The following is a 27,500-nucleotide window of genomic DNA, read 5'->3' on the forward strand; positions in this document are numbered from 1 at the left end:
TCTAGCATTTGACTACGTACCACTAAAGGGTTTAGTCGCAAACTTGATAGATAACCCAGAAATTCTAAATTATCTTTAGATAATTGATTTATATTAACCTTTTGCGATTGAAACCATACGGAAAAATAACATTGCCATAAATTAACAAAATAATATTTCCATTTATTCATCAGAAGTGGCGTATCCTTTGTTGCCAGAATGTATTTTCCATGATATCTAACATAATGTAGGAAAGGATCCTTGAGCAACCCTAAGAGCGCCGAAAAATTATTAACAAAGACTTTTAAAAAATGTTGTATTTTTCCATAGAATAAAATTCGCTCAAAAAAGACGTCATAAGATGTCGATCGTAAATGAGAAGACTGCTTGCGTAGAAAAAAAAAGATGGATTCGTATTCACATACATGAGAATTATATAAGAACAATAAAAATCTTGGATTCAAAATTGATTTTTTTTTACTATCAAAATTCTTCCAATTGCAATACTCGTATAGACAGAACCGAAAAAAATGCAAAGAAGAGGCATCTTTTACCCGGTAACGTAGGGTTTGAACCAAGATTTCTAGATGGATGGGGTAAGGTATTAGTACATCTAATACATAATTAAAATGTGAGAGTTTGTCTTCTAAAAAGGGAAATATTGAATGAAGTGATTGTAAATTGTAAGATTTTTTTACATTTTTTCCTTCGATAGAGGATCCCAACCTTAGGGAAAATGGAATTTCTACAATCACTGCAAATAAAACAGATATCATTTGATAATAGAAATTATTGGTATGCCCCAGATTTTTGTTCAAATCCTTAGTGGGAATAATCAAACGATTCTGTTCGTACATTCGCAAAATTAAGCGTTTCACAATTAGTGAACTATATTTTTTGTCATAATCCGCATTTTCCAAGAAAATAGGGCGGTTTCTATTTAATCTATTTAAACCGTGATCATAAGCAAGTACATAAATATAGTCCCGAAAAAAAAGTGGATATAGAAAACTCTGTTGACGAGCCCCATCGAACTCTAAATATCCTTGAAATTTCTCCATTTGGATTAAAATTCGATTTGAACTAAAAGTAAAGTCTTTATTTTCTTGAGTTCTGAAATGACACATAGTGCGATACAGTCAAAATAAGGTATTAGATTACGAAAGCACTAAATACCTCATAAACAGGTAGACTGCTAACTGGATTCTCTATCTTTAAGAGGTTTCTGTTCGTTATATTATAAAATAACAAAACAAGATGATTAGAAATCCTTTATTTTTTTAACCTAATCGCTCTTTTGATTTTGGAAATATATATATATATATTTTTTTATCAATATACTGCTTCTTTTACACATCCATCTACAACCTAACCCAAACGGACTAGGTAAAAAATAATTAGGACTCACGAAAAAATTGATAATAACACGCAAGAAAAAAATTCCTTCCCATACCCGTATTAGGTACTAATCTATTTTTAACATTTAATTAGATCGGGTAATTTTTCAAATTACGAATGGAAGCTCGTTTCTTTTTTTTTTCTTAGAATAAGGAAAACTGGTTTTTTATCCATCCATTTATATTTATTCACTCGACCCAAATTGGAATTCTTCTTTTTTTTTTTATTTTCTAATCGGTACAATCTTGTCGAAAATAAAAAAAAATGTTATCTGAATTCTCCCTTGATACGACATGCTATTTTTTCCGTTCATTCCTTTCAGGATCAGTCGTGGTCTTACAAACTCTACCGCGGATCTGGACGAATCCTTTTCTTCATACAAATGTGTAAAAGATGCTAGTCGCACTTAAAAGCCGAGTACTCTACCGTTGAGTTAGCAACCCCCCCCACAAAAAAAAGCAAGTACTGCAAATATGTAGATACAACCAGAATAAAGAAAAAAAGAAAAATCCAGTCATGTGTGCGTCAGGGAGAAATAGATCTATTTCTCTATGAGAGAATTATATTTGGTCCATACACTGTTGTCAATATGATTGTAAATTTTTAATATAGCGAAAAGAATAGAAAAAATAAAAAAGTTTAACCCCCTGGTTTGTGAGTTCATACAAGGAATGAAAACTAAGCCGAATAGGATAATCTCAAATCTTTCTATTTCTATATATATTAATATATTATTTATTATACAGTATGATTTTATATATTTTCTATACAATAATTCTATACAATAAAATTTTGTATTTATACAAAATTTAGAATTTCTATAAATCCAAAAATTTTTTAATAAATTTGTTTTTTATTATAAAACATGGTAGTTTTTAGCAGGATATTTGTTAGTTTTCATACCTTTAGGAAGAATACTAATAATAAATGGAAATTCTAATAAATCAAAATAAATATGATGGAAACGAAAGAGGAGGAAAGAAAAGAGTAGATCAAATTTTATACCAAGCTATATATGAGTCTTTAACATCCTCTTTTTTATAGTTCATTAATTCAATTTCGTTTTATTAAGACTTAATTCCGTAAAAATCCCTGCCTTCTTTGAAATATCATGAACTGTTCTTGTTGGTTGAGCGCCCTTTTTAAGGAAATCGAGAATAGCAGGAAGATTTAAATAAGTTTGATTAGTTATCGGATCATAAAACCCCACCTTCCGAAGATCTCTTCCTTCTCTTCGGGATCGAACATCAATTGCAACGATTCGATAAATGGCTCATTGGGATAGATGTATATGAATAATACCCCCCCCCGAGAAACGTATACGAGGCTTTGGCCTCATACGGCTCGAGAAAAAAATGCAATGAGTATAAGTTAACTCTCTTTATAAAATTCAAACATTAAATTAATTAGCCAGTATTGAAACCCTAACTATTTTTTTTCATAAAAAGCGTTCGTAACATTCGTACTCTCGTAACTCAAGTTAAATAACTCTCAAATATCTCACCAGAGACTCCTTAAGTACTCTTTTTATTGAGTAGTCTCTAACCTTTTTTTGTTTGTCTCATTTTTTCGAATCAATTTTGATTCTTCATTCTGATCTAGTTGTTCAAACAATTGAAAAAGGGATTTCCTTGTTTCAGGATTCTTTATCCTTACTTTGAATCTTTGGGTTTAGACATTACTTCGGTGATCTTGATCGTTTTATTAAAAAAGGGCAGCAACAAGCCCCTTATTTTGTTTATGATTTCTTTTCTTTCTATCAAAGAATCATACAAACGCTTGATTCACGCATGATAGACTTTTAATTCAAAGAATTTTACACTTTTACGAAAATTTCCTTTTCCATTGTAAAATTACTTGAAAGGGCTTTTTTTCAATATAAAAATAAAAAGACTTACGAAGTTGTTCCAACTTATTGATTCGCACTAACCCTAGATCCTTACTCCTGCGAAAGGAATAAAAACTTTCTATTCTCCTCGAGCTCCATCCTGTACTCTTTTTTATATTCAAAAAGGTGTAGGACTCTCGTAAAATAGAACACAAAATGTCGAGCCAAGAGCACCTATATTCCTAATATAAAAGGTGGCGGATCAAAACATCCACAGCAGATCATGTCCTTCAATTCAAGTCGCACGTTGCTTTCTACCACATCGTTTTAAACGAAGTTTTACCATAACATTCCTTTAGTTTGTGTAATTGATTCAATTATGGAATCATGAATAGTCATAGTTCAGTCAGTATATCGTAATCTATACTTTTTCTTTCTCTATGAATGGAATAGTGAATCTACGCGTAAAAGGTTCAGTCAGAATTCAAATGAATTCCACATTAAATTCTATATATGTAAAAATATGTAAAATCGAAATTTGAATAGAAATCTATATTTATATATATAAATATATATATAAATATATTTTTTTTTATTAAAACTCGTAGAATCTACGGTTCTACCTTACTTACCTACATCACACACAACTAAAAAAAGCAAATAGATTTTTTGTAATTTCGGGTGAAAAAGAAGTTTATTCTTCTTTTCATTTCAATATTTTATTCTTAAAAAATATTGTTTTTTTAAACAGAAAGAAAAAGATGGTGTACAAAGGCAATAGAAGATTTATTTCGTAATGACTGGACTCTGGGACGGAAGGATTCGAACCTCCGAATAGCGGGACCAAAACCCGTTGCCTTACCGCTTGGCTACGCCCCATTTTTATTTTTATTCAAGACTACTAAAAGAGTAATATTGCTATTGGTTGTTCGTCAATTCAATTTCAGCCCAAATGAAATATAGATTACATTGGTGCTATAGTTTTGACACGTGTAGATAGCAAATCAAACTTACTTTATTGATCATTACATAGAATTCAATTAAGATATTGTATGAAAATATTATTTCTTTCATTCTCATAAGAGAATGAAAGGATTTTTGATTGAGTAAGTTCAACAAAGTCTTTTTAGACTATCTTTCTTTATTTATTTATTTTTTTCCTTATATAAAAAATATATTAATAACTCAATCAAAATTAAATTATCCACAAGAACACCAATTTTTGTTATGCTTAATATATTTAATTTGATCTGTATTTGTTTTAATTCGGCCCTTTTTTCAAGCACTTTTTTAGTCGCCAAATTGCCGGAGGCCTACGCCTTTTTGAATCCAATCGTAGATGTTATGCCCGTAATACCTCTTTTCTTTCTTCTCTTAGCCTTTGTTTGGCAAGCAGCTGTAAGTTTTCGATGAAATTATTAATACTGTCTTAGAAAAATTCACGATTTTGATTCTTCCAACAATTCAAATCAAAAGATCAAAAAATCTTGACGTAGGAAGGAACTCTCAATTCAAACATTGAATTTTTTTGGTAGCCATACTAAATCTGGATCATTTGATTTCCTCAGTTTTATCCTCTTTTCTCTAAATGAAAGAACTTAATTAGATTCGAGTTCACTCACAAAAAAAGTATCTAGATATTTAGTATAAAAATAGAGAATCTATTCTCTTTTTTTTTTTTTTTAAAAAAAGTAAGATCTTGGAGATTGTGTAATGCTTACTCTCAAACTTTTTGTATACACTGTAGTTATATTCTTTGTTTCTCTCTTCATATTTGGATTCCTATCTAATGATCCAGGACGTAATCCGGGACGTGAAGAATAAAAAAGAAAGGTTTTTTATTACTTTATTTAATATTTAAATAGTGGAAATGTGCGAATTTTATTAGGATTTTATCTATTTCACATCATCAAAAAGGGGAAGGGAAAGAGAGGGATTCGAACCCTCGGTACGATTAACTCGTACAATGGATTAGCAATCCAACGCTTTAGTCCACTCAGCCATCTCTCCTAATCGAAAAGGAATACTTTTTAGGTTCCATTAGACAAAAAAACGGCTTAAAAAAAAACTTTCTCCACTTTATTCTTAAAAAAGTTTTTTTTTTTAGATTATTCTTTATCTTTAATAATACTTTAATTATATATATATTTTCATTTTCTATATTTTATTATATATATTATTTTATTATATATAAAAAATATAATATTATTTTTTCTTTTTTATTATATAAATAATATTTATATAATATTTATATTTATATATAATTAATATATATATATATATTACTATTATATAACCTTTTTTATAGAACTTTCTCAGTAATTCTATTTACATAAAAACTGTAAATAAAGATTCAATAAAGAAAAGGCTCGAAAGAGAAATAAATAAAATCACAAAAATAGAAATAGAGAATCCTTTTTGATTTTGTCTCGTCCAAACACAAATAAAAGATCTTTTTTATTTTAATAGCCTGGCCTGGTCAGTCCCCAGCCGGGCCTTTTTTTGTTAAAGTTAAAAAGACCCATCCGATGGGTTTTTAGACAAAAAAGATCTGAAATAAAAAAAAGGAATCCTGCTTTGCCTAATTTTATTAAGTCTACGCTAGAATTTTCTCATTTTTTTTTCAGATTTTTTTTCTCCCGATTACTTTGTTCGACAAAAAGTAAATTTATATACAATAATTGGATTGTAGCGGGTATAGTTTAGTGGTAAAAGTGTGATTCGTTCCTTTAACCCCTTTAATAGTTAAAGGGTCTCTCGGTTTGATTAATCTTCCGATCAAAAACTTTATTTCTGAAAAGGATTTAGTCCTTTACCTTTCAATGAAAAATTCAAGGAAGATTATAGATTCTCGTAATTTGTATCCAAAGACTCTAATTAATTGTCAATTTGGATTATGAAATTTCGAAACATAATTTTTGAATTGGATGACTATTTACAATTCAATAAGTATAACAAGAGGATCCATGGATAAAGCCAGAAAAGTTTCTTTCTAATCGTAACTAAATCTTCAGTTCTATTTTTTGTTTGGTATAGAAAAAATTGAAGCAAAATAGCTATTAAACGAGAACTTTGGTTTACTAAAGACATCGACATATTATATTGTTTTAGCTCGGTGGAAACAAAATACTTTTCCTAAGGATTCCGTTAAATAGAAATAAAGAACGAAGTAACTAGAAAGATTTTTTGAGTTCGCCTTTTCTATCTTCTAGAAGGATCATCTATAAAGCAAAATTTTTCTGGGAAAGCCTCCAAACGGGAAAAAAGCTAACATAGATGTTATGAGTCAAATTTTGATTTAGTTCCCATCTTATTTTATTTGGGAATTTCGCCATCCATCATAAAGGAGCCGAATGAAACCAAAGTTTCATGTTCGGTTTTGAATTAGAGACGTTAAAAATATAAAACTGATCGATCGACGTCGACTAAAACCCTTAGCCTTCCAAGCTAACGATGCGGGTTCGATTCCCGCTACCCGCTCTAAATTCTAAATTGTCCCCTTTTTATTAGAGACAATTTTCTCTATTAGAATTGTCTAATAGCAATTGTGTAGTGAATTCACTACACAATTGCTAAAAAGATTTCGCACATTTAACAAATGGGAAGTTAAAAAAAGCGAAAAGCGTCCATTGTCTAATGGATAGGACATAGGTCTTCTAAACCTTTGGTATAGGTTCAAATCCTATTGGACGCAATATCAATATAGATATAAATATATTGATATTTATCTATTATTTCCATTTCTATATATTATAAGAATATTTTTATTCTGTTTAGAAAATTTATAAAAAATAAATATAATAAGAAATAAATTCTGAATGCTTTAAGATTTTATATTAAACATATACAGATATTAGTTCTATACTTATATATATTATATATAGACTTAACTTAAATATATTTCTATTTTTTATAATTTCTCCTGAAGTAGAAAACGTTCCAGTTGCTCTTTAATACCTTCTTTCAAAAAGCTTTCTGCTTCAGCGGTTAATGTCTTGGTAGAGGCTATTATTTCTTGGAACTCAGGTTTATTTGTTTTTAAATAAGTGCGTAGCTGAACGAGAAATTTTCTTACTTGTCCAATTTCTAATCCATCCAGATAACCATTTGTTCCGGTATAAATGGTCATTATCTGTTCTTCCACTGTGAGAGGGGCTGATTGGGATTGTTTCAGTAACTCACGCAATCGTTGACCTCTTGCCAATTGATTCTGAGTAGCTTTATCGAGATCAGAAGAAAATTGGGAAAAGGCTTCTAATTCCGCGAATTGAGCCAATTCCAATTTTAATTTTCCAGCTACCTGTTTCATAGCTTTAATTTGAGCGGCAGATCCTACTCTCGAGACAGAAATCCCTACATTAATAGCAGGTCTAATTCCAGCATTAAAAAGATCAGCGGATAAGAATATTTGTCCATCTGTAATGGAAATTACATTAGTAGGAATATAAGCTGAAACATCTCCTGACTGGGTCTCGACGATTGGTAAGGCAGTCATACTTCCTTCACCTAATTCAGAGCTTAATTTAGCGGCTCTTTCTAAAAGACGTGAATGTAAATAAAAAACATCTCCTGGATAAGCTTCACGCCCGGGCGGTCTTCGTAATAGAAGAGACATTTGTCGATAAGCTTGTGCTTGTTTGGAAAGATCATCATAAATGATTAAAGTGTGTTGTTCACGGTACATAAAATATTCAGCCAAGGCGGCTCCTGTATAAGGCGCGAGGTATTGTAACGTAGCTGGGGAATCAGCCGTTTCAGCTACCACAATAGTGTAGTCCATTGCCCCTCGTTCCTGTAAACTAGTCACTACCTGAGCCACGGAAGAAGCTTTTTGACCAATAGCCACATAAACACATATTACATTTTGACCTTGTTGATTGAGAATTGTATCTGTGGCTACTGCTGTTTTACCGGTCTGTCTGTCACCAATAATTAATTCCCGCTGGCCGCGTCCTATAGGGATCATGGAATCAATAGCAATAAGTCCTGTTTGAAGAGGCTCATATACAGAACGTCTCGAAATAATACCTGGGGCAGGAGATTCAATTAACCGAGATTCAGAAGCTGAAATCTTACCTCGACCATCAATAGGGTTAGCCAAGGCGTTTATAACACGCCCCAAATAAGCCTCACTCACGGGTATCTGAGCAATTTTTCCCGTAGCTTTGACTGAACTTCCTTCTTGGATCATCAAACCGTCACCCATTAATACAACACCAACATTATTTGATTCTAAATTAAGGGCAATACCTATAGTACCCTCCTCAAATTCTACTAATTCACCTGCCATTACTTCATCAAGACCATAAATCCGAGCGATGCCGTCGCCCACTTGAAGTACGGTACCGGTATTTACAATCGTCACTTCTCTATTATATTGCTCAATACGTTCACGGATAATATTACTAATTTCATCGGCTTTAATGGTTACCATGAGTATTGTCCTAATTCTTTTTTGGAAGAAAAAAAAAAATAATGCCTATCATAATCGTAAGGAAAGAGCTAATCAGTAATTTCTTTCATCGTACCAAACATACCAATATTTGCATTAATAGTACGTAAATGTAACTCATTACTCAAACAACTATTTAGGGTTCCTATAGCTCCCTGTAAAGCTTGTTGGAAAACCCGTTCACGGACTTGATTAATTGTTCTTTGTTGCTCAAAAAGAATGGTTTCGTTTTTGTAATTTTCTAATTGTTTCAAAGTCCTAGAAGTTGAATTAATCAAATTTACTTTTTCTCGTTCGATTTCAGAGTATCCATTTACGCGAAACTGATCCGCCTCCATTTCTACTTTACGCAGGCGAGCTCGGGCGTTTTCTAATTGTTGAATAGCTCCTTCACGTAGTTCTTCTGAATTTCGAATAGTATTTAATATCCTCTGCTTTCGGTTATCTAATAAATCATTTAATGAAAGTAGATTATTCAGTAAAAAAAAAAGTTCTATGATCCCTTCCCGAACCAAACATGAATCTTTCGATTCATTTGGCTCTCATGCTCACGTATTCCAATCATTTATCAATTATGTATGAGACTTTCATTCCCATATTTTTCATGTAATGAGCCTATCCTCTCCCAATTTTGTTGTATTCAATTCATATTCAATATATATTTCTATCGAAAAAGATCACCAATCCAAGACAAAACTATTTGGAGGATTCTTCTGACCAATAAAAAATTGATAATTGTCAGCAAAGTTGTTTCTTTTTTTCTTGAAATCCAAAGAATTTTTATTACTTTATACGTAGGTTATCAATTCTGCATTATACAAAAAGACTCAAAAATTTTTATCGACATGAGTGTTTTATATCGAAAAAAGCCGAACTATTCTTTTTGAAAATCTTATTCATTTTTTAATTAGACTACATATGGTAGAAAGAGTACCATGTTGCATCTGAACTTCAAACGGTTTAGTTTTAACCATGTTAATTAATGGTCCCAAATTTTTGGTTGATAGAGAATCAAAGTCAAGTAGACTTACCAAAGAATAACGAAATGCTATGGTTCTAAAATATGATTTTTTATTGAATTTTGTATTCAGAAGTAATTCGCGGGATTAGGCACTCTTTGCTAGTTATAGTGCCACTGGACGAATCCAGCCTATTCTTGAAATGAACAACTCACACACACTCCCTTTCCAAAAAAGATCAATACACCGAAGACTACACTTAGATTTATTGGATTTGTTGCTAAAATATCGGTATTAAACCCGAAACTCCCGGCGGATGGCCAGTGACCCAAGTAAACGAAAGAATCGGTTAAATTTTTCATATAATCTCCTCTTCTAGCTAAACTATAAAAAAAAAGAACTCTGTCCTTTTTTTTTTTTATTCTTTGTTTTTTTGAATAAAAAGAAAATTTCGTTTAATAATTTATAATTTAATTTACCTATTTGGATATTTATAAACAGAATCAAAAACCTATTCTATTTACAAATTTATTTTCCAAAAATTTTTAATTTTCAATAATAATAATGAGACTTAATTAAAATTAAGCTAGAATTTGAGACCAAGTTTTATATCAATTTTAAAAAACCTAAACCTCCTTTTTGCGCAACACTCCTTAAAAAAAAATTTCCATTAAACTAAAAAGAATAAGGGGAAGGAAGAAAGCGAATCGATGTGTTAATTCCCCATCCTCAAATTAGTCCTTCCCAAGGGTTGTTGTCTCAATGAATAATTGTAGGAGTGAAATCTTGATAGAATAAAAAAAACTACGAAAAAAAAAATTCCTAATTTTATTATTTCTAGGATTAAACAAAAGGATTCGCAAATAAAAGCGCTAATGCTACAACTAGGCCATAAATTGTTAAAGCTTCCATAAAAGCCAAACTAAGCAATAAAGTACCTCGTATTTTTCCTTCTGCCTCAGGTTGTCTCGCGATACCTTCGACAGCTTGACCCGCAGCTGTACCTTGACCAACCCCAGGTCCAATAGAAGCAAGCCCAACAGCCAACCCAGCAGCAATAACCGAAGCAGCAGAAACCAGTGGATTCATGATAAGTTCCTCACACCAAAATAAAGAAATAGTTAATGATACAATCATCCAACGACTTAGGACTTAATTATAATTAAGTCATCGCTAAGATTCATCCAGCCAAAATAACCAAAAACTTGATAAGAATTACTTTGATATTAGTTCCTATCCACGGGATTTTGAAAAATGCATAATATATATATATACGACTTTTTTATGCCGTTTCTTTTTTGTGAACCATTCTTTTCTTTTAATTCTTCGTTCTTTTTTTGATCGTTTTTTTCAGCCAATTCACAGATAAAAAGTAAGAACTTATAATCGAATCGTTATCTAAATAGAAATTCACAAAAATAGTGGGGCAGATTATATAGATCTTTAACTTATATATACCTAGTCAATATCAAATATGACATATACAAGTGTTTCTTACATAACGTAAACCAACTATTCGATAATTGGGCTAACCTAAATTTGAAAAAAAAAAATAGTTAATGATGACCCTCCATGGATTCACCTATATAAGCCGCAGCTAAAGTGGCAAAAATGAGAGCTTGAATCCCGCTTGTAAATAATCCAAGGAACATGACAGGTATAGGAACCACTAAAGGTACTAAAGAAACAAGAACAACAACTACTAATTCATCGGCTAATATATTTCCGAAAAGTCGAAAACTCAGTGATAGGGGTTTTGTAAAATCTTCTAAGATGTTAATGGGTAAAAGAATTGGAGTTGGTTGAATGTATTTACTGAAATACCCTAATCCTTTTTTGCTAAGACCCGCATAAAAATATGCTACTGATGTGAGTAAAGCTAAAGCAACCGTCGTATTTATATCATTCGTTGGTGCTGCTAACTCCCCTTGAGGTAACTGGATAATTTTCCACGGTAAAAGGGCTCCTGACCAGTTAGAAACAAAAATAAATAAAAACAGGGTTCCAATAAAGGGAACCCATGGACCGTATTCTTCTCCAATCTGGGTTTGACTCACATCTCGAATGAATTCAAGGACAAATTCAAAGAAGTTTTGGCCGCCAGTTGGAATGGTTTGTGGATTGCGAACCGCTAGAGCTGCGGAACCTAATAAGATAGCAATTACAACCCAAGAAGTAATAAGGACTTGCGCATGGACTTGGAACCCCCCTATTTGCCAATAGAAATGTTGGCCTACTTCTACACCAGATATCTCATATAACCCTTCTTTTATTAGTGTATTGATGGAACATGATAAAACATTCATATTGCCCTCTGACAGAAATAAGAACTTTAAATTATTTTGATTCAAGACCCCCCCTTTTTTTTTACTTATTTACTTGAATTTTTATTTTAGTTTTGGATACCAACTAAACGAATCACACAATATACCCAGTTTTTTATCTCTTTTTCTTTTGTATGATTCAGGAATAGTAACCGATTTTATAAATCGAAATACAGGGAGCCCCTCCCTCAAAAAAAATTGATTTATTTATCTTATTATTAATCAAGAATTTTGTATATAGCTAGAACGACCCTCACAAATTGCGAATACTAATTTGTTAAGAATGAATCGAATTGAAGCTATAGCGTCATCATTTGCTGGAATAGAAATATCCGCGAGATCGGGATTACAATTTGTATCGATTAAAGAAATGGTTGGAATTCCCAAAGTTATACATTCTCGAAGAGCCGTATATTCTTCTTGCTGATCGATGATGATTACAATATCAGGCAATCCCGTCATATATTTAATCCCGCCTAGATATGTTTCCAAGCGAGATAATTGTCTCTTCAACACAGCTGCATCCCTTTTCGGAAGACGGTTGAATCCCTCTGTCTTTTGTTCAGTTCTCAAGTCCCTAAACTTATGAAGTCTTTTTTCTGTAGTAGACCAATTTGTTAACATGCCGCCGAGCCACTTTTTATTAACATAATGACACCGAGCCCTTATTGCAGCCCGCGACACTAAATCAGCTGCTTTATTTTTTGTCCCAACAATTAAGAATTGTTTTCCCCTACTTGCTGCATCAAAAACTAAATCACAAGCTTCTGATAAAAAACGAGCAGTTCTAGTCAGATTTATAATATGAATACCTTTACGCTTTGCAGAAATATAAGGTGCCATTCTAGGATTCCATTTCCTAGTACCATGCCCAAAATGAACTCCTGCTCTCATCATCTCTTCCAAATCGATGTTCCAATATCTTTTTGTCATTTCTTTTCACACTTAAAAGGGGGGTACCCAAAACTAAAATAAAAATTTGTTCCAATGGAACCTTCTCTTGTCCGTTTATGCACGAGCCGAGCCATTATTTTGTATTCATTATTATCTTTATTAGTGTTAACAAATTATTAAAGCAAATGACTACAGCAAACAATAAAACATGAAATTCAAAACAGGAATCTGCTATTAGGAATTATTCAATTCTAGAAAAGGCAGATTTGTAAATAGAAGAGTCACAAAATTCCCTGTGATAAAATAAAATATCTCTCATATCTCCCTCTAATAAAGATAAATTCTTTGTTTTTTTTTCAAAAAGAATATTGGTATGTTGCCGTGAACAATGCACCAATCCTTTGTTGAACCCGGTCCCGGCGGGGATCACACCCCCTAGAACAACATTTTCTTTCAGGCCTTTCAACCAATCGATACGACCCCGAAGAGCAGCTTTTGCTAAAACTCTAGCAGTTTCTTGAAAACTTGCTTCGGATATAAAACTTTGAGTATTCAAAGATGCTCGAGTTATTCCTAATAAAACGGCTCGATAACAGATTGCTTCTTCTAAAGCACGCCCCGTGCGTTCTGCTCGTAACAATCCAATCAATTCTCCAGGTAAAAAAACATTAGACATTCCCTCTTCTGAAACCAAAACTTTTGATGTTATTTGACGTACAATAATTTCGATATGCCTATTATGAATCTGCACCCCCTGGGATCGATAAACCTTTTGAATCTTATTAACCAAAGAAATACGACTTTGCACTATAGTTAGCTCAGCACCAATCAAGAATCCCCAAGGAATTCCAAGAATTCTTGTTATACACCTGTTCCAACCCTTAATCCGCTTTTCTAAGTTCAGTGATATTGAATCAATCGAGCGGACTTCTAACACCTGTTCTACTTTTGGAAGACCTTGGGTTATATCACCGGATCTCGATTTTTCATATATAAATGTAACTAATGTATCCCCTTCGTAAAGAATTTCTCTATAATGCCCGTGAACTTTTGCTCCCGGAGTAGCCAAATAGGGCTTAGCGGATCTTATTACTACAGAATCCCTTTGAACAATTAAAACTTGACCCGATTTTAGGTATGGTTCTTTTTTGGCTATACATAGATTTTCACAAAAAAATTGTCCAAGACTTATTATTGTGGACGTTTCCTCACAATAATAATTATTATAATTTTGATGAAGAAAATACCAATTCAATTTGAATGGATTCAAAACAAGGTTACTGTATGGATCTAGATTAAAAATTCTTCCGTTTTCATCTATTAAATAAGAGTGAATTATTTGAAAAATATATTTGAAGTTATCAAGTTGCAAATATTTAATTACAGAGATCTGATTATAAGTTAGTAAAGGCAAAAATGAATAAAAATTCGAAATTTGAATGGCTGTTCCTAAGGGGCCCGACGAATTTTGAATTGTAATTAGAGGTTTTTTTTTTATTGATTGGTTTATAACATTGTGATATTTTACATGATTAAATGGACCGATTCTAAAACAATTAGAGGATGATAAAATTAACAAAGATTGGGATTCCTTATTTCTGAACATACGAATAGTTCCATGATTTTGTCTAAGCGATTGTTGAAGAATGCCAGCCTTGGGAGAAAGCGAATAAAACGGATTCACGGAATCTGCAGAGATCAATCCCGAATCCGGCGGATTATTTCTTTTTCTTATATACGAAATATGGGATTTCACTAAGCCAATTCTTATGAAATCTCGAATCAAACCCTTTGTACTTACTTCAACAACGAAAGCGCGGACCTCCTCGAGGGAAGAATTTTTGTTGTCTTGGTCCCAATTCAAGACTAAACAAGTGCGAACCAATTGAATACTTGTGTCAGAAATTCCTCGAGTTGGTTTACCATTTCCATAAAGGATATAGTTGAAAACTCGAAGTTGAATATTATCCTTTTCCCGAAAGAGATCTTGTGGGAAGAGTGTTGCTAAATTTATACTGTCCATTATCTCATAGGTAGCTACGGGCCGCACCAAAACAAAAAACTTTTTCTTGGTTGGTGTGATCCGTTGGGCATAAATCCAATTTTTTAAATTTTTTGATTCTTTAGAGTTTGTTTTTCCCCTTCCTGGCGGTATCAAGATGCCACTATGTCGGGATATCTTATCTGTCTTGTCCGGAAAATGGATATCCCCCGAAAATATTTTGAGTTCAATCCTTTTTTTTTTTCTCTCCACTCGGATCAACCCGCCGACTTGGCTTCTTATATTTAAAGTGATTCGTGTATCGACTCCAATGATACTATAGTTCTGTACCATTATGGCGGAGGATTCGGGTAAAATATGCACTTCCTCAGGAATGAAAAAAAAGCGATCTACTTTCATTTCGTATTTTGTCTTAAATTTTTGGACTCCTCGATACTCAATCATATCCTCTTTTTGGACGATTGAGTCCGCCTTTAGAGTTCCATATTTAAGAATTCCGGAACTCTTTCTTCTGTATCTAGGATCATCAAAAAAAGCAAAAATACTGTTTCTACGGAAAATACCATTTATGGGTATTTCAATCGAGATACCTGAATGTGGTATGAACTCTTTCGCTTGCTCTTGAATCGATTGGAATGGAATGAGAAATCTATTTCTTCGCCTTTTTGCTAATAAATCCGAATTCTCATGAAAAATAGCAGAATATATGAAATTATAATGACTAGTACCTACGATTCCATTCAATTCTGAATAATTGGGAATCCCAGATTTTTTTTTATCAGAAAAATCTGAACTGAAAAATTTTTTGCTCACTTGATCATTATTCACTGAGAGGCTAGAAATAGATTTTCTTTCGACGGAAAGAAAGGGTATGTTCATTTGATCTTGATCTTTGTGGATCGAAAAAAGAATTAGACTAGATCCACAAGAACCTCCTGATAATATCCATAAATGACTTGTTTTTGGTAAAAGATGGACATTACTATATGTAAATTCGGGTGCATGGGATACATCAGTACTCCAATGCATTTCGCCCTCGGAGTCAGAATAAATATATTTTCTAACCCTCTCTTTAAAATGAAAAGTGGATGTTCCCTCGCGAATCTCAGCAATCACTTGTTCTGATTCCACATATTGATCATTTTGAACTAAAAGAAAACTTTTTGGTGGAATAGTCACGCTATGTATAATATCTTCGCTCTCAATAATTACAGACAAGTCTATATAACATAGAAAGGCAGGATGCCCGTGACGTGTACGTGTAGGATGAACCAAATCCTCATTAAATTTGATTTTTCCATTATAAGGGGCTCGTACATGTTCGGCAGTACCTCCTGTAAATACTCCACCGGTATGAAAAGTTCTTAATGTTAGTTGAGTCCCCGGTTCGCCAATAGATTGACCCGCAATAATACCTACAGCTTCCCCCAATTCAACTAGGTCACCATGAGTGGGACTCCGGCCATAACATAATCGACAGATCCAAGATGTACTCCGACAAGTAAAGGGAGTTCGAATAGATATTGATTGTGTTCCAAAGGTTATGAATCGATTGACAAGTCCAATCCCAAGATCTTGATTTCGAAAGGCGACACATCGGGAACCTATATATATATCGTCTGCTAAGACACGACCAATTAATGTTTGGATAAAAATTCTTTCTGACATCATCCGACTTTTATTTCGAGGACTCACAGAAATCCCTCGGATAGTGCCACAATCCGTTCGACGTACAACAATATGTTGAACTACTTCAACAAGTCGACGCGTAAGATATCCAGCATCTGATGTGCGGACCGCAGTATCTACAACTCCTTTACGGGCTCCATAGCAAGAAATAATATATTCTGTTAAAGACAGTCCTTCGCGTAAATTGCTTTGAATAGGTAAATCAATCATTTGTCCTTGGGGATCCGACATTAATCCTCTCATACCTACTAATTGATGTACTTGAGATGCATTTCCTCTAGCTCCCGAAAAAGACATCATATGGACTGGATTGAAAGGGTCCGTCATCCTAAAATTAGGATTCATTTCCTGTCGCAAATATTCACTTGTAGCATACCATATCTCAATAGATTGGCGTAATTTTTCTACCGCATGTACATTCCCATAATGATGGTGTTTTTCCAAAATCAAACTTTGTTGTTCAGCATCTTGGACAAGCCAGCCCTTAGAAGGTATCGTTAAAAGATCATCAATTCCTAATGAAATGGATGTAGCAGTTGCTTGCTGGAAACCCAGAGTCTTTACTTGATCTAGGATGTGTGATGTATATGCCATCCCGAAGTGATCTATTAATCGGCTAATAAGTCGTTTAATAGCAGTTCCATCTATCACTTTATTGTGAAATACCAGATTGGCCCGTTCCGCCATAAGTACCTCCATATTCTGCTGAATGGGATTCGACAATGAGTTTGAGTCAATGATTGCAAAACTTCCTTTTCTCGATCTTGATTTTTTAGGTCAGGAACTATGTCCGAGTTGACTCGGAGAGGTCCGAATTCACACGGGTGTCCTATAATTCTTTTTTTATGAATACCATATTATTAGGTATCATATGAACAAGCTTGAGAAAAACCTTGTATAGCTTCCTCGATTTCTCGATAAAAAGAAATATGACCAACTGTGGTTCGAATATATATACAAAAAGTTTGTTTTTTTACACTTCTTACTATCAGATAGTGTGCATAAATCTCATGATAGTTACCAAAAGATTCATAGTGAACTTCGATAGGAACTTCTTTTGAAGCAATAACGCGTTGATCTAATTGCCACCGAAGCCACAAAGGACTATCTAAATTGATTCTTTTCTGCCGATAAGCTCCAATTGCATCATAGGAATTGCAAAAAAAGGGTTCTTTCATATACTTATAGTTTGTTTCGTAAATTCTTTCATTTTGATAGTTTTTTCGATTACATGGATTATATCTGTTTGCACAAATACCTCGACGAGTGCCGCTCGTTAATACATAGAGTCCAATCAGCATATCTTGAGTCGGTACAGAAATGGGATCTCCAATAGCTGGAGATAAGAGATTCATATGAGAAAACATAAGTAAACGAGCCTCTGCTTGAGCTTCTAAAGATAAAGGCACATGAACAGCCATTTGATCCCCATCAAAGTCTGCATTGAACCCCTTACAAACTAATGGATGTAAACAAATAGTGCGTCCTTCCACTAAAATGGGTTGGAATGACTGTATGCCTAATCTATGTAGAGTAGGTGCTCTATTCAGTAATACGGGATGCCCCTGCATAACTTCTTGAAGGATTTCCCAGACAATCGGCTTTTTTTCACGAATTTGACTCTTAGCAACTCCTATGTTCGAAGCCAGATGTTGTCTAATTAGACCACGAATTACAAATGTCTGGAAGAGCTCTATTGCTATTTCGCGAGGCAATCCACAGCGATGTAATGAAAGTGAGGGTCCAACGACAATCACCGAACGCCCCGAATAATCGACCCGTTTGCCAAGCAGAGTCTCGCGAAATCTTCCCTCTTTTCCTTCAATTACATCTGAAAATGACTTGTAAACCTTATTATGACCATCCCTCATGGGTTGTCCACGGATTCCATTATCAAGAAGTGTATCCACGGCTTCTTGTACCAATTTTTCCTGACACATTACTAATTCCCCTGGTGTAGATCTACTTGTTGTTAATAGATCAGTAAGAGTATTGTTCCGATAGATAACTCTTCTATAGAGTTCATTAATATCTGAACTCATCAGTTTACCCCCTTCTATCTGAATGATGGGTCTCAACTCGGGAGGCAGAACCGGTAAGAGACATAAAATCATCCATTCCGGTTCTATATTTGTTCGAATAAAATGCTTAGCTAATTCCATACGTCTAACTAAAAAATCTTTTCTTCTTACAATTTTTCGATCTTCCCATTCATTCCCCGTGGGACCTTCTTCTCCTAATTGTTTCCATTCTACCAACGAATTTTCTATAATAATTCGCAAATCTAAATCGGCTAATTGTTCTCGGATAGCACCCGCCCCAGTAGAAATTTCTCGATTTCTAAATATATCGAAACCTTGAGTAGTAAAAAAAAGTGGGATGCTGTATTTCCAGGATTGAATTTCATATTCAAATGAACCTCGTAATCGTAAGAAAGTAGGTTTTTTCGTTATGGGCCTAGCAAAAGAAAAATTGGGATAGGGTCCACTATATGATCTCCCCCCCTCAAAACCGGACATGAAAGTTTCCTCTCATCCGGCTCAAGTAGTTATATCAAATAAAGATAAAGAAAGGGGTCGCACTTTCCAATTGTATTTTATAAAATCAAGTGAAAACCCAAAAAGAATCTACGCCTTACTCAAGTTCTCAGTGCAAACCAACCACCATTTCATTGATTCAATTAATTCTTCTTTGATTTCTATTTAGATTCTTTAGTGAATTCAAAATTACGACAGAAAAAAGAAAAAAATGTCAAATTCTTGAGTAGTCTACTTCCCTTCGAATGCCGGAATACTTTTTACCTTAAGTGAAAGGAATGCCTTAGAATTCATACGGGATTTATTTGTCTATGTATTGTTCCATTCGATCTTTTAGGTCCTGCGTTACCTCGATGGTTATGCCACAATATTCTTAAAGCTTATATGCGATGTATAGACTTCTCCAACCATGACATATTTGTTTACTTCAATATAAAAAACCAAATTTCTTTTCGTTTAGAAAGATAAGGGAATGCTTAATTCGACAAAAAAAAGGTCTTCTTTTCACGAGGTACGACTATCAATTTGAAGTTACTTTTTTTTTACTGAATCGACCATAGACCAATCGCCCTTGTTATTTGGGAGTATTGAATACACCCACAAGTCTGAGCTTCATGTTACTCTTTTCAAGAGACATGTCAGATCGAGGGCATCCCAAATTGATTGAAGGGGATGAGAGTTTATCATTCTTAAAAATAAAAATTTCGATCAAATCACACATCGCAGTATACTAGACCTTCTAATTCTTTAAGAGGTTTATCTAAAAGATTCGCAATATAACTAGGAAGACGTTTCAAATACCATACATGAGTTACAGGACATGTCAGTTTTATGTATCCCATTTGATATCTTCGTATCCGAGAATCAACAAATTCAACTCCACATTGTTCACAAAATTGCGAGTCTTCTTTTTCATCTCCGATCACTCGATAATTTCCACAAGCGCAAATTCCACTCTTTATAGGCCCAAAAATCCTTTCACAAAATAATCCATCTTTTTCCGGTTTATTGGTTTTGTAATGAAAAGTATAGGGTTTTGTCACCTCTCCAACTATCTCTCCATTAGGTATTTTTTTAGTGGCCCAAGCACTTATTTGCTGAGGAGAAACTAATCCAATTCGGAGTTGTTGATGTTTATACCGATCGATCATATAAGAAATTTTGTGATTCATTCCGATTAAACTTCCTTCCTATTAATCTGGAAATTCTTCTCAGATACAAGGAAATGATTCAGTTCCAGAGCCAAAGATCGTAGTTCTCGAACAAGTAATCGAAAAGATTCTGGAGCATCTTCTGGTTTAGGTATTGTTCCTCCAATGATAGTGGTACCAAGTACTTCTTGGCGAGCTCTAATATGATCAGATTTATAAGTAAGCATCTCTTGTAAAATATGAGCAACACCAAACCCCTCTAGAGCCCAAACCTCCATTTCGCCTACCCGCTGCCCCCCCTGCTTAGAACGGCCTCTAAGGGGTTGTTGTGTAACAAGTGCATAATGTCCACTAGAACGTCCGTGTATTTTATCATCAACCTGATGAATTAATTTCAAGATATAGGGCTTTCCTATTATCACAGGCTGTTCAAAAGGATCTCCCGTTCTTCCATCAAAAATGCGGCTTTTTCCTGGATACTCGGGTTCAAATACCCATGGATTGGCTGTTTGCTTACTAGCTTCATATAATTCAGAAAATACGAGTTTTCTCGAAGCCTCTTGTTCATATCTCTCATCAAAAGGGGCTATTCGATAATGTCTATCTAGCAAACTTCCCGCTAACCCAAGCGAGCATTCAAATATCTGTCCTACATTCATGCGTGAGGGTACTCCTAATGGGTTGAAGACCATATCCACGGGTCTCCCGTCTTGCAAATAAGGCATATCCTGTCTAGGCAAAATTTTGGAAATGATACCTTTATTTCCATGTCTTCCGGCTACTTTATCACCTACTTTGATTTCACGTTTCTGTGAAATATATACACGAATTATTTCGGGGTTATAACTTGAACCCCCCTTTTTCTGAACCCATCTCACATCAATAACTCGACCTCTACCACCTATGGGCAATTTTAAACAAGTTTCTTTTGAAGTCGATACCTGAATGCCAAGTATGGCCCGTAATAATCTATCTTCCGGAGCATACGAGGATTCTTTCGCCATCTGAGGCGTTAATTTACCTACTAAAATATCACCCGTTTCAACCCACGATCCTAGCATCACAATTCCATTTTTGTCTAAATTTCGGAGTAAACGGCCCTCTAGATGCGGTATTTCCTTAGTGATCCTTTCAGGACCTTGGGTTGTCACATGCGTCTGAATTTCATATTTCCGTATGTGGAAAGAAGTATAAATATCACCATATACTAGACACTCACTAATGAGTACCGCATCTTCAAAATTGTATCCTTCCCATGGCATATAAGCCACTAATATATTTTTCCCCAAGGCGAGTTCCCCACCAACTGTAGCAGCACCATCTGCTAAAATCTGTCCCTTTTTAATACATTTACCCCGGCGAACCTGAGGTTTTTGATGCATACAAGTATTTTTGTTTGAGCGTTGATACATAATTAATGGAATACTTAAAGTATTCTCATTTCCCGATAAAATTATCTTCTCAGTGTCAGTATAAAGGATTTTTCCCTCGTGTTCGGCTATAGCGGGAACCCCCGAATCTAAAGCCACTTGGCGTTCCAATCCAGTTCCAACAATGCACTTTTCGGACCGAGAAAGTGGAACTGCTTGACGTTGCATATTAGAACTCATTAAAGCTCGATTCGCATCATTATGTTCGATAAAAGGAATTAGGGAAGCTCCAATGGAAAAATATTGGAAAGGAAAAATGCTTCGAAGATGAACCTCTTCCCATGCGATAGTCAAAAATTCTTGGCGGTATCGAGCTGGTACAGCCTGTTCTTCTTGAATGCCCCGATTAAGAGCCAAAGAATTTCCTGCCGCTATCATATAATATTCATCTTGACTTGGTGATAAAAAAAGCATCCGTATCCGCGCCTTTTTTGATTTCTCAACGAGTTCATAAAACGGACTTTCTAACGACCCCCAATCACCAATCCTGGCATGAATTGATAAAGATCCAATAAGTCCCACATTGATTCCTTCAGACGTGTCAATGGGGCAAATACGCCCGTAGTGACTAGGATGGATATCTCGTATTCGAAAATTAGCAGTTCGCCCTGTTAATCCGCCAGGGCCCAAATAACTCAACTTTCTCCCATGAACGATTTGTGTCAATGGATTAGTGCGATCCAAAACTTGAGATAATGGATGTAATCCGAAAAAGGATTCATAAGTAGTTGTTAACGGAGTTGAAGTTACCAAATTCTGAGGAGTAGGTATCAATTTATGCCTAATTGCTCCGCCTATAGTTCCCTTAACTACATTTTCTAAACGAGCCAGAGCCAACCCGAGCTGGTCTTGTAAAAGATCCGCTACAGAGCGAATACGTTTATTTTTCAAATGATTCATATCATCAAGTGTTTTGATTGGGATGAAATTTGGAATGGGTAGATCGGCAGCTGCTAATATATCTCGTGGTAACAAAAATATATTGTTCTGAGGTATATTAAGATTAAGTCTCCAGTTAATATTTCGGCGACCAATCCTCCCCAATTCACACCTTTGGTGAAAGAATTTTTTTTGTAATTCCTTACATAAGGATTCAGAAAATATTGGATCCCCACCTACACAAGAAAATTGTTGATAAAACTCCAAAATAGCATTTTCTTTTGACCCAATTTTTTTTTTCTCCTTATCGGTTAAGAAAGATAAGAAAATTTCAGGGTAGCAAACATTCTCTAGAATTTCTCTTAGATTCGAACCCATAGCTGATGATAGAACTAGAATAGATATTTTCTGTTTCCTACTCACACGAGCCCATATTCTTGCTTTTTTATCAATCTCTAATTCTAGCCTGCCCCCCCAATCTGATATTATGGTGCCGGTATAGACCGAAATCCCGTTATGATCCAATTCTGACTGGTAATAGATACCAGGACTTTGTAATATTTGATTGATCACAACTCGGTATATTCCGTTTACTATAGAAGTTCCAAGGGAATTCATTAAAGGAATGTTTCCAATAAAAATTCTTTGTTCTTGCATATTCCTATTGGTTTTCCAAATTAATCCCGCGGATACATATAATTCAGAAGAATATGTAAGTAATTCATAGACAGCATCTCGTTCTTTTATCAGAGGTTCTACCAATTGATATGTTTCCACAAATAATTGAAATTCAATTTCGTGATCTATATCTTCAATTTTTGGAAATTGCGAAAGTTCTTCTATTAAACCCTGATCAATAAACCGATAAAACCCTTCAAATTGTATCTGATTAAATCCGGGTATTGTAGATGTTCCCTCTTTTCCATCCCCGAGCATCTTTTTTGAATTTATCATTTATCCGTTTATTTTAAAAATCCCATATCTCATTCTTCACCGAATCATATAGATAGAATTCGATCTAGCAATAATGGAATTTCTATTCTGTTTACTGAATCACATGAAATTTTATCCAACTCCAAGATATATGGAATGTATGAAATCCGTATGAACGGAGACTAGATTCAATTGGAATTTTTTTTATAAGAAAGAGATCCGAATGGAACAGAATTTAGAAATACCGCTGGAACTTATGGAGTTTTGTAACGACTAGAAAAAAAGTAATTTCATTTTCACCTATGATATTACATATTCCAATTCGATCGCATACCATAAAAAACGGTATTCATGATAGGATCTGTTCGAGCAGATAAACATATAAGAAATAGAAAACTTTTTTTTAAACACTTTACTTTTTCATGTATTTGTATTTCATTGTTCAAAAAAATAGTTGCAGAAAAAAGATGGATTTTTACCTATTTTGAATAGAATATTTAGAATATCATTGAATTGAAGTAGGTAAGAAAACGTATGTTTTTTTATTTATTAATTTTAATTATTATTAAAATAAAAAAGAATGCACAGGTATATATATATGTCTCTTTTTCTTCTTTTATTGTGGTACAGTTCTATTTGGAACAGCACATGCTGTGCTCTACCAAAAATTAAAAATTTTTTTCAATGTATTCAATGAAAAATTTCAATACAAAAATTTATTGAGAATTACTCCTCAAAAGCATCCCTAGAGAGATAAAATACCCCATTATAGAGCTATACAAGGTAACGTATGTTCTGATTCTGGGGTTTACATATACTCATTATTAGTGTTATAATTCAAATGGAAGAAGATTTCTTTTTAATTGAAAAAACTCAAAATAGATTAGTTATAAATCTATTTCTAATGATTTTCTTATCTTATATTATTAGAAATAAAAAATGTAAATTTGAATTCAAAAAAGGTCATGAATTTACAGTCAATAGTTAATGGTTCTGATTTGTACTAGATTCTATATTTTGTGACTGAAAATCTATATTTTTTTCGGAGTTGAAAAAAAAACAAGAGAAAATTTGAATCTAGTACAAATCATTTTGGCGGCATGGCCGAGTGGTAAGGCGGGGGACTGCAAATCCTTTTTCCCCAGTTCAAATCCGGGTGCCGCCTCAACAGGAGACTTGAAATCTCCTGTTATAAAACTATAACAAACGTAGGAAAAGACTCTTGATACTTTCTTTTCGTGATTCTAAGCCCCTGGCTCTCGAGGTTCTATTCTCTAACCTAAAGTTTTACCTATCAGATTAGAGGAAAACTAAAACGAGTGGAGGGAAATCCATTAGATTGGATAGGCAGAGAGGGAATTAAATTAATAGTTTTGGAAAGGATCTAAGATACTTTGGATATAGACTCATGAAAGTGTCGGAATGCTCAGACATTCAATCAATATTAGATTAGATGAAGAATTGCCTTTCGTTTTACTTCAAATAAAAATAAAAAACGATAAAAGAAAGAAAAAAGATTATTCTTTCTACATATGAGTCAGATTTTTTGGATACTTCGAAAAGTATCTGTTTACTTGTGTTTACATCTTGTCGATTCTACTAGAAATTCTATAATTAAGAATAACTCAGTATAAGATAAGTGGATTTTTTGGAGTAGTTCATCAATGGTGACCAAATATCTCTCCCTTTTTTTGACTCTGCACCAGTGATTTCACTATTATTAGTGAACAATAATGGAAAAGTTTCTTCATATTCATAGGGGACAGAATTCACATGGATATAGTAAGTCTCGCATGGGCTGGTTTAATGGTAGTTTTTACATTTTCCCTCTCTCTCGTAGTGTGGGGAAGAAGTGGACTCTAGAAGTACTCCTAATTGCGATAATAATCAAACTCTATCAACCTGTATCAATTGTTTTAGTTTTCTAGACCGGCCGGCAATTTTTTTTAAGATCTTTTTTTAGAAATTGGATTTATGTTTTGTTTTATTGACTCATTTTATTTTTTGATATCAGAGTTTATACCGTTAACCATTCATGGGATAACCCCCTTTCGAAATCTCAAGAGGTTTCCATCGAATTCGGATTATCCGTATTAAATGGATCAAACAAACAAATGAAATTGAGAAAGTATGTACATAGATTTCATATTCTATATTAATTTATATTTACATTTATAAAGAAAAAGAGAGATATGGGTGGATTCCTTTATATTAAGATATTTCACTTGTATCTTTATACATTACAATAACCATAATGGCTAGTATGGTAGAAAGAGATCTCTTTCTACCATACTAGCGGGCCCCTTAGGATACTACTGAATCTAATGCATTCCTTTCATTTAAGACGAGAAATTGACATCCTTTTTTGTCATTGATAGTCAAATTGTATTCAAATTAATTATTTTGACTAACCGTTTTTACGTAAATTATAAGCAAAAAAGCAGTAGGAACGAGAATGAAGAGTGCAGTAGCAATAAATGCAAGAATATTGACTTCCATAATTAAATCGTTTATTATTTATTTTTTTTTCTTTGGAATATCTCGGGATTTAATCCCATAGAGATGAGAAATCTTTCGCTTGTAAACTCACTCAGATGAATTAGATTTCGATGATATCGAATGAAAGAAATATCATGAATAACAATATCGGAGCTATAAAATCGATTCATCGTCAAGAATTTAATAGTATAACATAGGAAGATCTTTTATCCACACCGAATACATAATGAGATTCCTGATCCAATAAAAAACTATTTATTTATGATTCTTTTTCACCGCTTTCTTTTCTACAACCTAGTACTTTCCTTGTACAATCATCTGATGAAATATCATAAAAAACCTTTTATACTTCGATTGTTTATAAAAAGAGTTTCTAAAGAACCTTAAATAAACAATAGAAATCAAATAGAGAAAACAAGTACGAAATTTCAATTTGAAATTTTCAAAATTTTGTTTTTGTAAGGGTCTATGATCTTTTTGTAAAACAAAGGAAATGTGATAAAGACGAGTCCCGAAAAAAAAAAACGAAAATATTCCAAAAAATTAACTATATTAAATTTTCTTACGAGTTTTTCTTCGACATCGACTCTAATCTTTAAAAAGAGCATATTCATTAGGGAAGACTAATTTGATCTTTTTTTTTGAAACATCCTCTTTACTTGGTTGGATTCGAACTATTTTCACTTCCTTGACTTCATAGAAACAAAAGTATATATAGGTACTCTTGGCAAACGTATTATACGCTATCCTATTTTATTTTCCTACACGAGTTAATGGGAGATTAATTGACAAAAAGAGGAAACCCCATACAGTATCTCGTTCTTGAAGTGGTGAATGCTCTCAATAATTATAATTATACTAATTTACATATGTCTTTAAATTGGTGCAAAAGAAATACCCCTTTCTTTTGCTTGATGAAAAAAGAAAAATAAAACAAAAAGATAACCGAAACCATTTTGATCCCCTTGCCCAGAAACAAAAAGGGGAGTTTATGTCTTTTTTTTTAATTGAATCCGCCGGGACTGACGGGGCTCGAACCCGCAGCTTCCGCCTTGACAGGGCGGTGCTCTGACCAATTGAACTACAATCCCATGGAAATAAAGCGGGTAGCTTACATATTCCTTCTTATGATTTCATCATAATCATTTCAATTTTAGATTCAAATTAGTGTTTTGTAACAAAGAAAATCACAAGTAATATATTGATATCTATATGGATATCACTAAAGTGATATCAAGGCCGATTACTAGTAATCCTTGCATTATTCTAAAATCGATTGATAATCTATTTTTTATTGTAATTTTTTATGGAAACAAAAAGTAACGAGCCACAAGAAATAAAGAAAAAAGTAAAGTCGAAATATACCCAGATATTTGACTTTTTTCTTACCCTTCTCTGTCAATTATGCAAAACAAAAAAGGTTATGTAGACAGCGAATTATTGGGCCGAGCTGGATTTGAACCAGCGTAGACATATTGCCAACGAATTTACAGTCCGTCCCCATTAACCGCTCGGGCATCGACCCAGGAAGAATCTATTCGAACTT

The 27,500-nt window shown here is 33.7% G+C and overlaps 14 protein-coding genes and 8 non-coding genes across 22 annotated transcripts in view; 7 read left to right on the forward strand and 15 right to left on the reverse strand. All coding sequences in view use genetic code 11, as the record gives it.

Annotated features, from left to right (window-relative positions):
* matK (maturase K) overlaps positions 1 to 1,106 on the reverse strand; it is a 1,575-nt gene extending 469 nt beyond the window's left edge. The window contains exon 1 of the mRNA in view: positions 1 to 1,106. This exon is cut by the window's left edge and continues 469 nt beyond it. Coding sequence (YP_005089933.1) covers positions 1 to 1,106 — 1,106 coding nt within the window.
* trnK overlaps positions 1 to 1,820 on the reverse strand; it is a 2,631-nt gene extending 811 nt beyond the window's left edge. The window contains exon 1 of the tRNA in view: positions 1,784 to 1,820. This is a non-coding gene — a tRNA (tRNA-Lys). The remainder of the gene's footprint in view (positions 1 to 1,783) is intronic.
* A 605-nt stretch (positions 1,821 to 2,425) lies between these two features.
* rps16 (ribosomal protein S16) lies at positions 2,426 to 3,551 on the reverse strand. Its single transcript has 2 exons — positions 3,507 to 3,551; positions 2,426 to 2,647 (listed from the first exon to the last, which is right to left on the reverse strand). Exons 1-2 carry the CDS (start codon positions 3,549 to 3,551, stop codon positions 2,426 to 2,428), a joined length of 267 nt encoding a protein of 88 aa, YP_005089934.1.
* A 461-nt stretch (positions 3,552 to 4,012) lies between these two features.
* Positions 4,013 to 4,084, reverse strand: trnQ. Its single transcript has one exon. It is a non-coding gene; the product is annotated as a tRNA-Gln (tRNA).
* A 348-nt stretch (positions 4,085 to 4,432) lies between these two features.
* psbK (photosystem II protein K) lies at positions 4,433 to 4,618 on the forward strand. Its single transcript has one exon. It carries the CDS (start codon positions 4,433 to 4,435, stop codon positions 4,616 to 4,618), a length of 186 nt encoding a protein of 61 aa, YP_005089935.1.
* A 300-nt stretch (positions 4,619 to 4,918) lies between these two features.
* Positions 4,919 to 5,029, forward strand: psbI (photosystem II protein I). Its single transcript has one exon. The coding sequence runs from the start codon at positions 4,919 to 4,921 to the stop codon at positions 5,027 to 5,029; it is 111 nt and encodes a 36-aa protein (YP_005089936.1).
* Positions 5,030 to 5,127: 98 nt separating this feature from the next.
* On the forward strand, positions 5,128 to 5,215 carry trnS. Its single transcript has one exon. It is a non-coding gene; the product is annotated as a tRNA-Ser (tRNA).
* Positions 5,216 to 5,896: 681 nt separating this feature from the next.
* trnG lies at positions 5,897 to 6,685 on the forward strand. The gene is made up of 2 exons: positions 5,897 to 5,919; positions 6,637 to 6,685. It is a non-coding gene; the product is annotated as a tRNA-Gly (tRNA).
* A 142-nt stretch (positions 6,686 to 6,827) lies between these two features.
* Positions 6,828 to 6,899, forward strand: trnR. Its single transcript has one exon. It is a non-coding gene; the product is annotated as a tRNA-Arg (tRNA).
* Positions 6,900 to 7,115: 216 nt separating this feature from the next.
* Positions 7,116 to 8,639, reverse strand: atpA (ATP synthase CF1 alpha subunit). The gene has a single exon. The coding sequence runs from the start codon at positions 8,637 to 8,639 to the stop codon at positions 7,116 to 7,118; it is 1,524 nt and encodes a 507-aa protein (YP_005089937.1).
* A 68-nt stretch (positions 8,640 to 8,707) lies between these two features.
* Positions 8,708 to 9,978, reverse strand: atpF (ATP synthase CF0 B subunit). Its single transcript has 2 exons — positions 9,835 to 9,978; positions 8,708 to 9,118 (listed from the first exon to the last, which is right to left on the reverse strand). Exons 1-2 carry the CDS (start codon positions 9,976 to 9,978, stop codon positions 8,708 to 8,710), a joined length of 555 nt encoding a protein of 184 aa, YP_005089938.1.
* Positions 9,979 to 10,459: 481 nt separating this feature from the next.
* Positions 10,460 to 10,705, reverse strand: atpH (ATP synthase CF0 C subunit). The gene has a single exon. The coding sequence runs from the start codon at positions 10,703 to 10,705 to the stop codon at positions 10,460 to 10,462; it is 246 nt and encodes an 81-aa protein (YP_005089939.1).
* Positions 10,706 to 11,172: 467 nt separating this feature from the next.
* On the reverse strand, positions 11,173 to 11,922 carry atpI (ATP synthase CF0 A subunit). Its single transcript has one exon. The coding sequence runs from the start codon at positions 11,920 to 11,922 to the stop codon at positions 11,173 to 11,175; it is 750 nt and encodes a 249-aa protein (YP_005089940.1).
* Positions 11,923 to 12,162: 240 nt separating this feature from the next.
* On the reverse strand, positions 12,163 to 12,873 carry rps2 (ribosomal protein S2). The gene has a single exon. It carries the CDS (start codon positions 12,871 to 12,873, stop codon positions 12,163 to 12,165), a length of 711 nt encoding a protein of 236 aa, YP_005089941.1.
* Positions 12,874 to 13,075: 202 nt separating this feature from the next.
* Positions 13,076 to 17,212, reverse strand: rpoC2 (RNA polymerase beta'' subunit). Its single transcript has one exon. The coding sequence runs from the start codon at positions 17,210 to 17,212 to the stop codon at positions 13,076 to 13,078; it is 4,137 nt and encodes a 1,378-aa protein (YP_005089942.1).
* Positions 17,213 to 17,385: 173 nt separating this feature from the next.
* Positions 17,386 to 20,213, reverse strand: rpoC1 (RNA polymerase beta' subunit). Its single transcript has 2 exons — positions 19,782 to 20,213; positions 17,386 to 18,996 (listed from the first exon to the last, which is right to left on the reverse strand). The coding sequence occupies exons 1-2, from the start codon at positions 20,211 to 20,213 to the stop codon at positions 17,386 to 17,388; spliced, it is 2,043 nt and encodes a 680-aa protein (YP_005089943.1).
* Positions 20,214 to 20,239: 26 nt separating this feature from the next.
* On the reverse strand, positions 20,240 to 23,458 carry rpoB (RNA polymerase beta subunit). The gene has a single exon. The coding sequence runs from the start codon at positions 23,456 to 23,458 to the stop codon at positions 20,240 to 20,242; it is 3,219 nt and encodes a 1,072-aa protein (YP_005089944.1).
* Positions 23,459 to 24,549: 1,091 nt separating this feature from the next.
* On the forward strand, positions 24,550 to 24,620 carry trnC. The gene has a single exon. It is a non-coding gene; the product is annotated as a tRNA-Cys (tRNA).
* A 608-nt stretch (positions 24,621 to 25,228) lies between these two features.
* Positions 25,229 to 25,318, forward strand: petN (cytochrome b6/f complex subunit VIII). Its single transcript has one exon. The coding sequence runs from the start codon at positions 25,229 to 25,231 to the stop codon at positions 25,316 to 25,318; it is 90 nt and encodes a 29-aa protein (YP_005089945.1).
* Positions 25,319 to 25,849: 531 nt separating this feature from the next.
* On the reverse strand, positions 25,850 to 25,954 carry psbM (photosystem II protein M). The gene has a single exon. The coding sequence runs from the start codon at positions 25,952 to 25,954 to the stop codon at positions 25,850 to 25,852; it is 105 nt and encodes a 34-aa protein (YP_005089946.1).
* Positions 25,955 to 26,971: 1,017 nt separating this feature from the next.
* On the reverse strand, positions 26,972 to 27,045 carry trnD. Its single transcript has one exon. It is a non-coding gene; the product is annotated as a tRNA-Asp (tRNA).
* A 350-nt stretch (positions 27,046 to 27,395) lies between these two features.
* On the reverse strand, positions 27,396 to 27,479 carry trnY. Its single transcript has one exon. It is a non-coding gene; the product is annotated as a tRNA-Tyr (tRNA).
* Between the last annotated feature and the right edge of the window lie 21 nt (positions 27,480 to 27,500).

This window comes from Brassica napus, chloroplast, assembly GCF_020379485.1.
Source record: "Brassica napus chloroplast, complete genome".
Lineage (NCBI taxonomy): Eukaryota > Viridiplantae > Streptophyta > Magnoliopsida > Brassicales > Brassicaceae > Brassica > Brassica napus.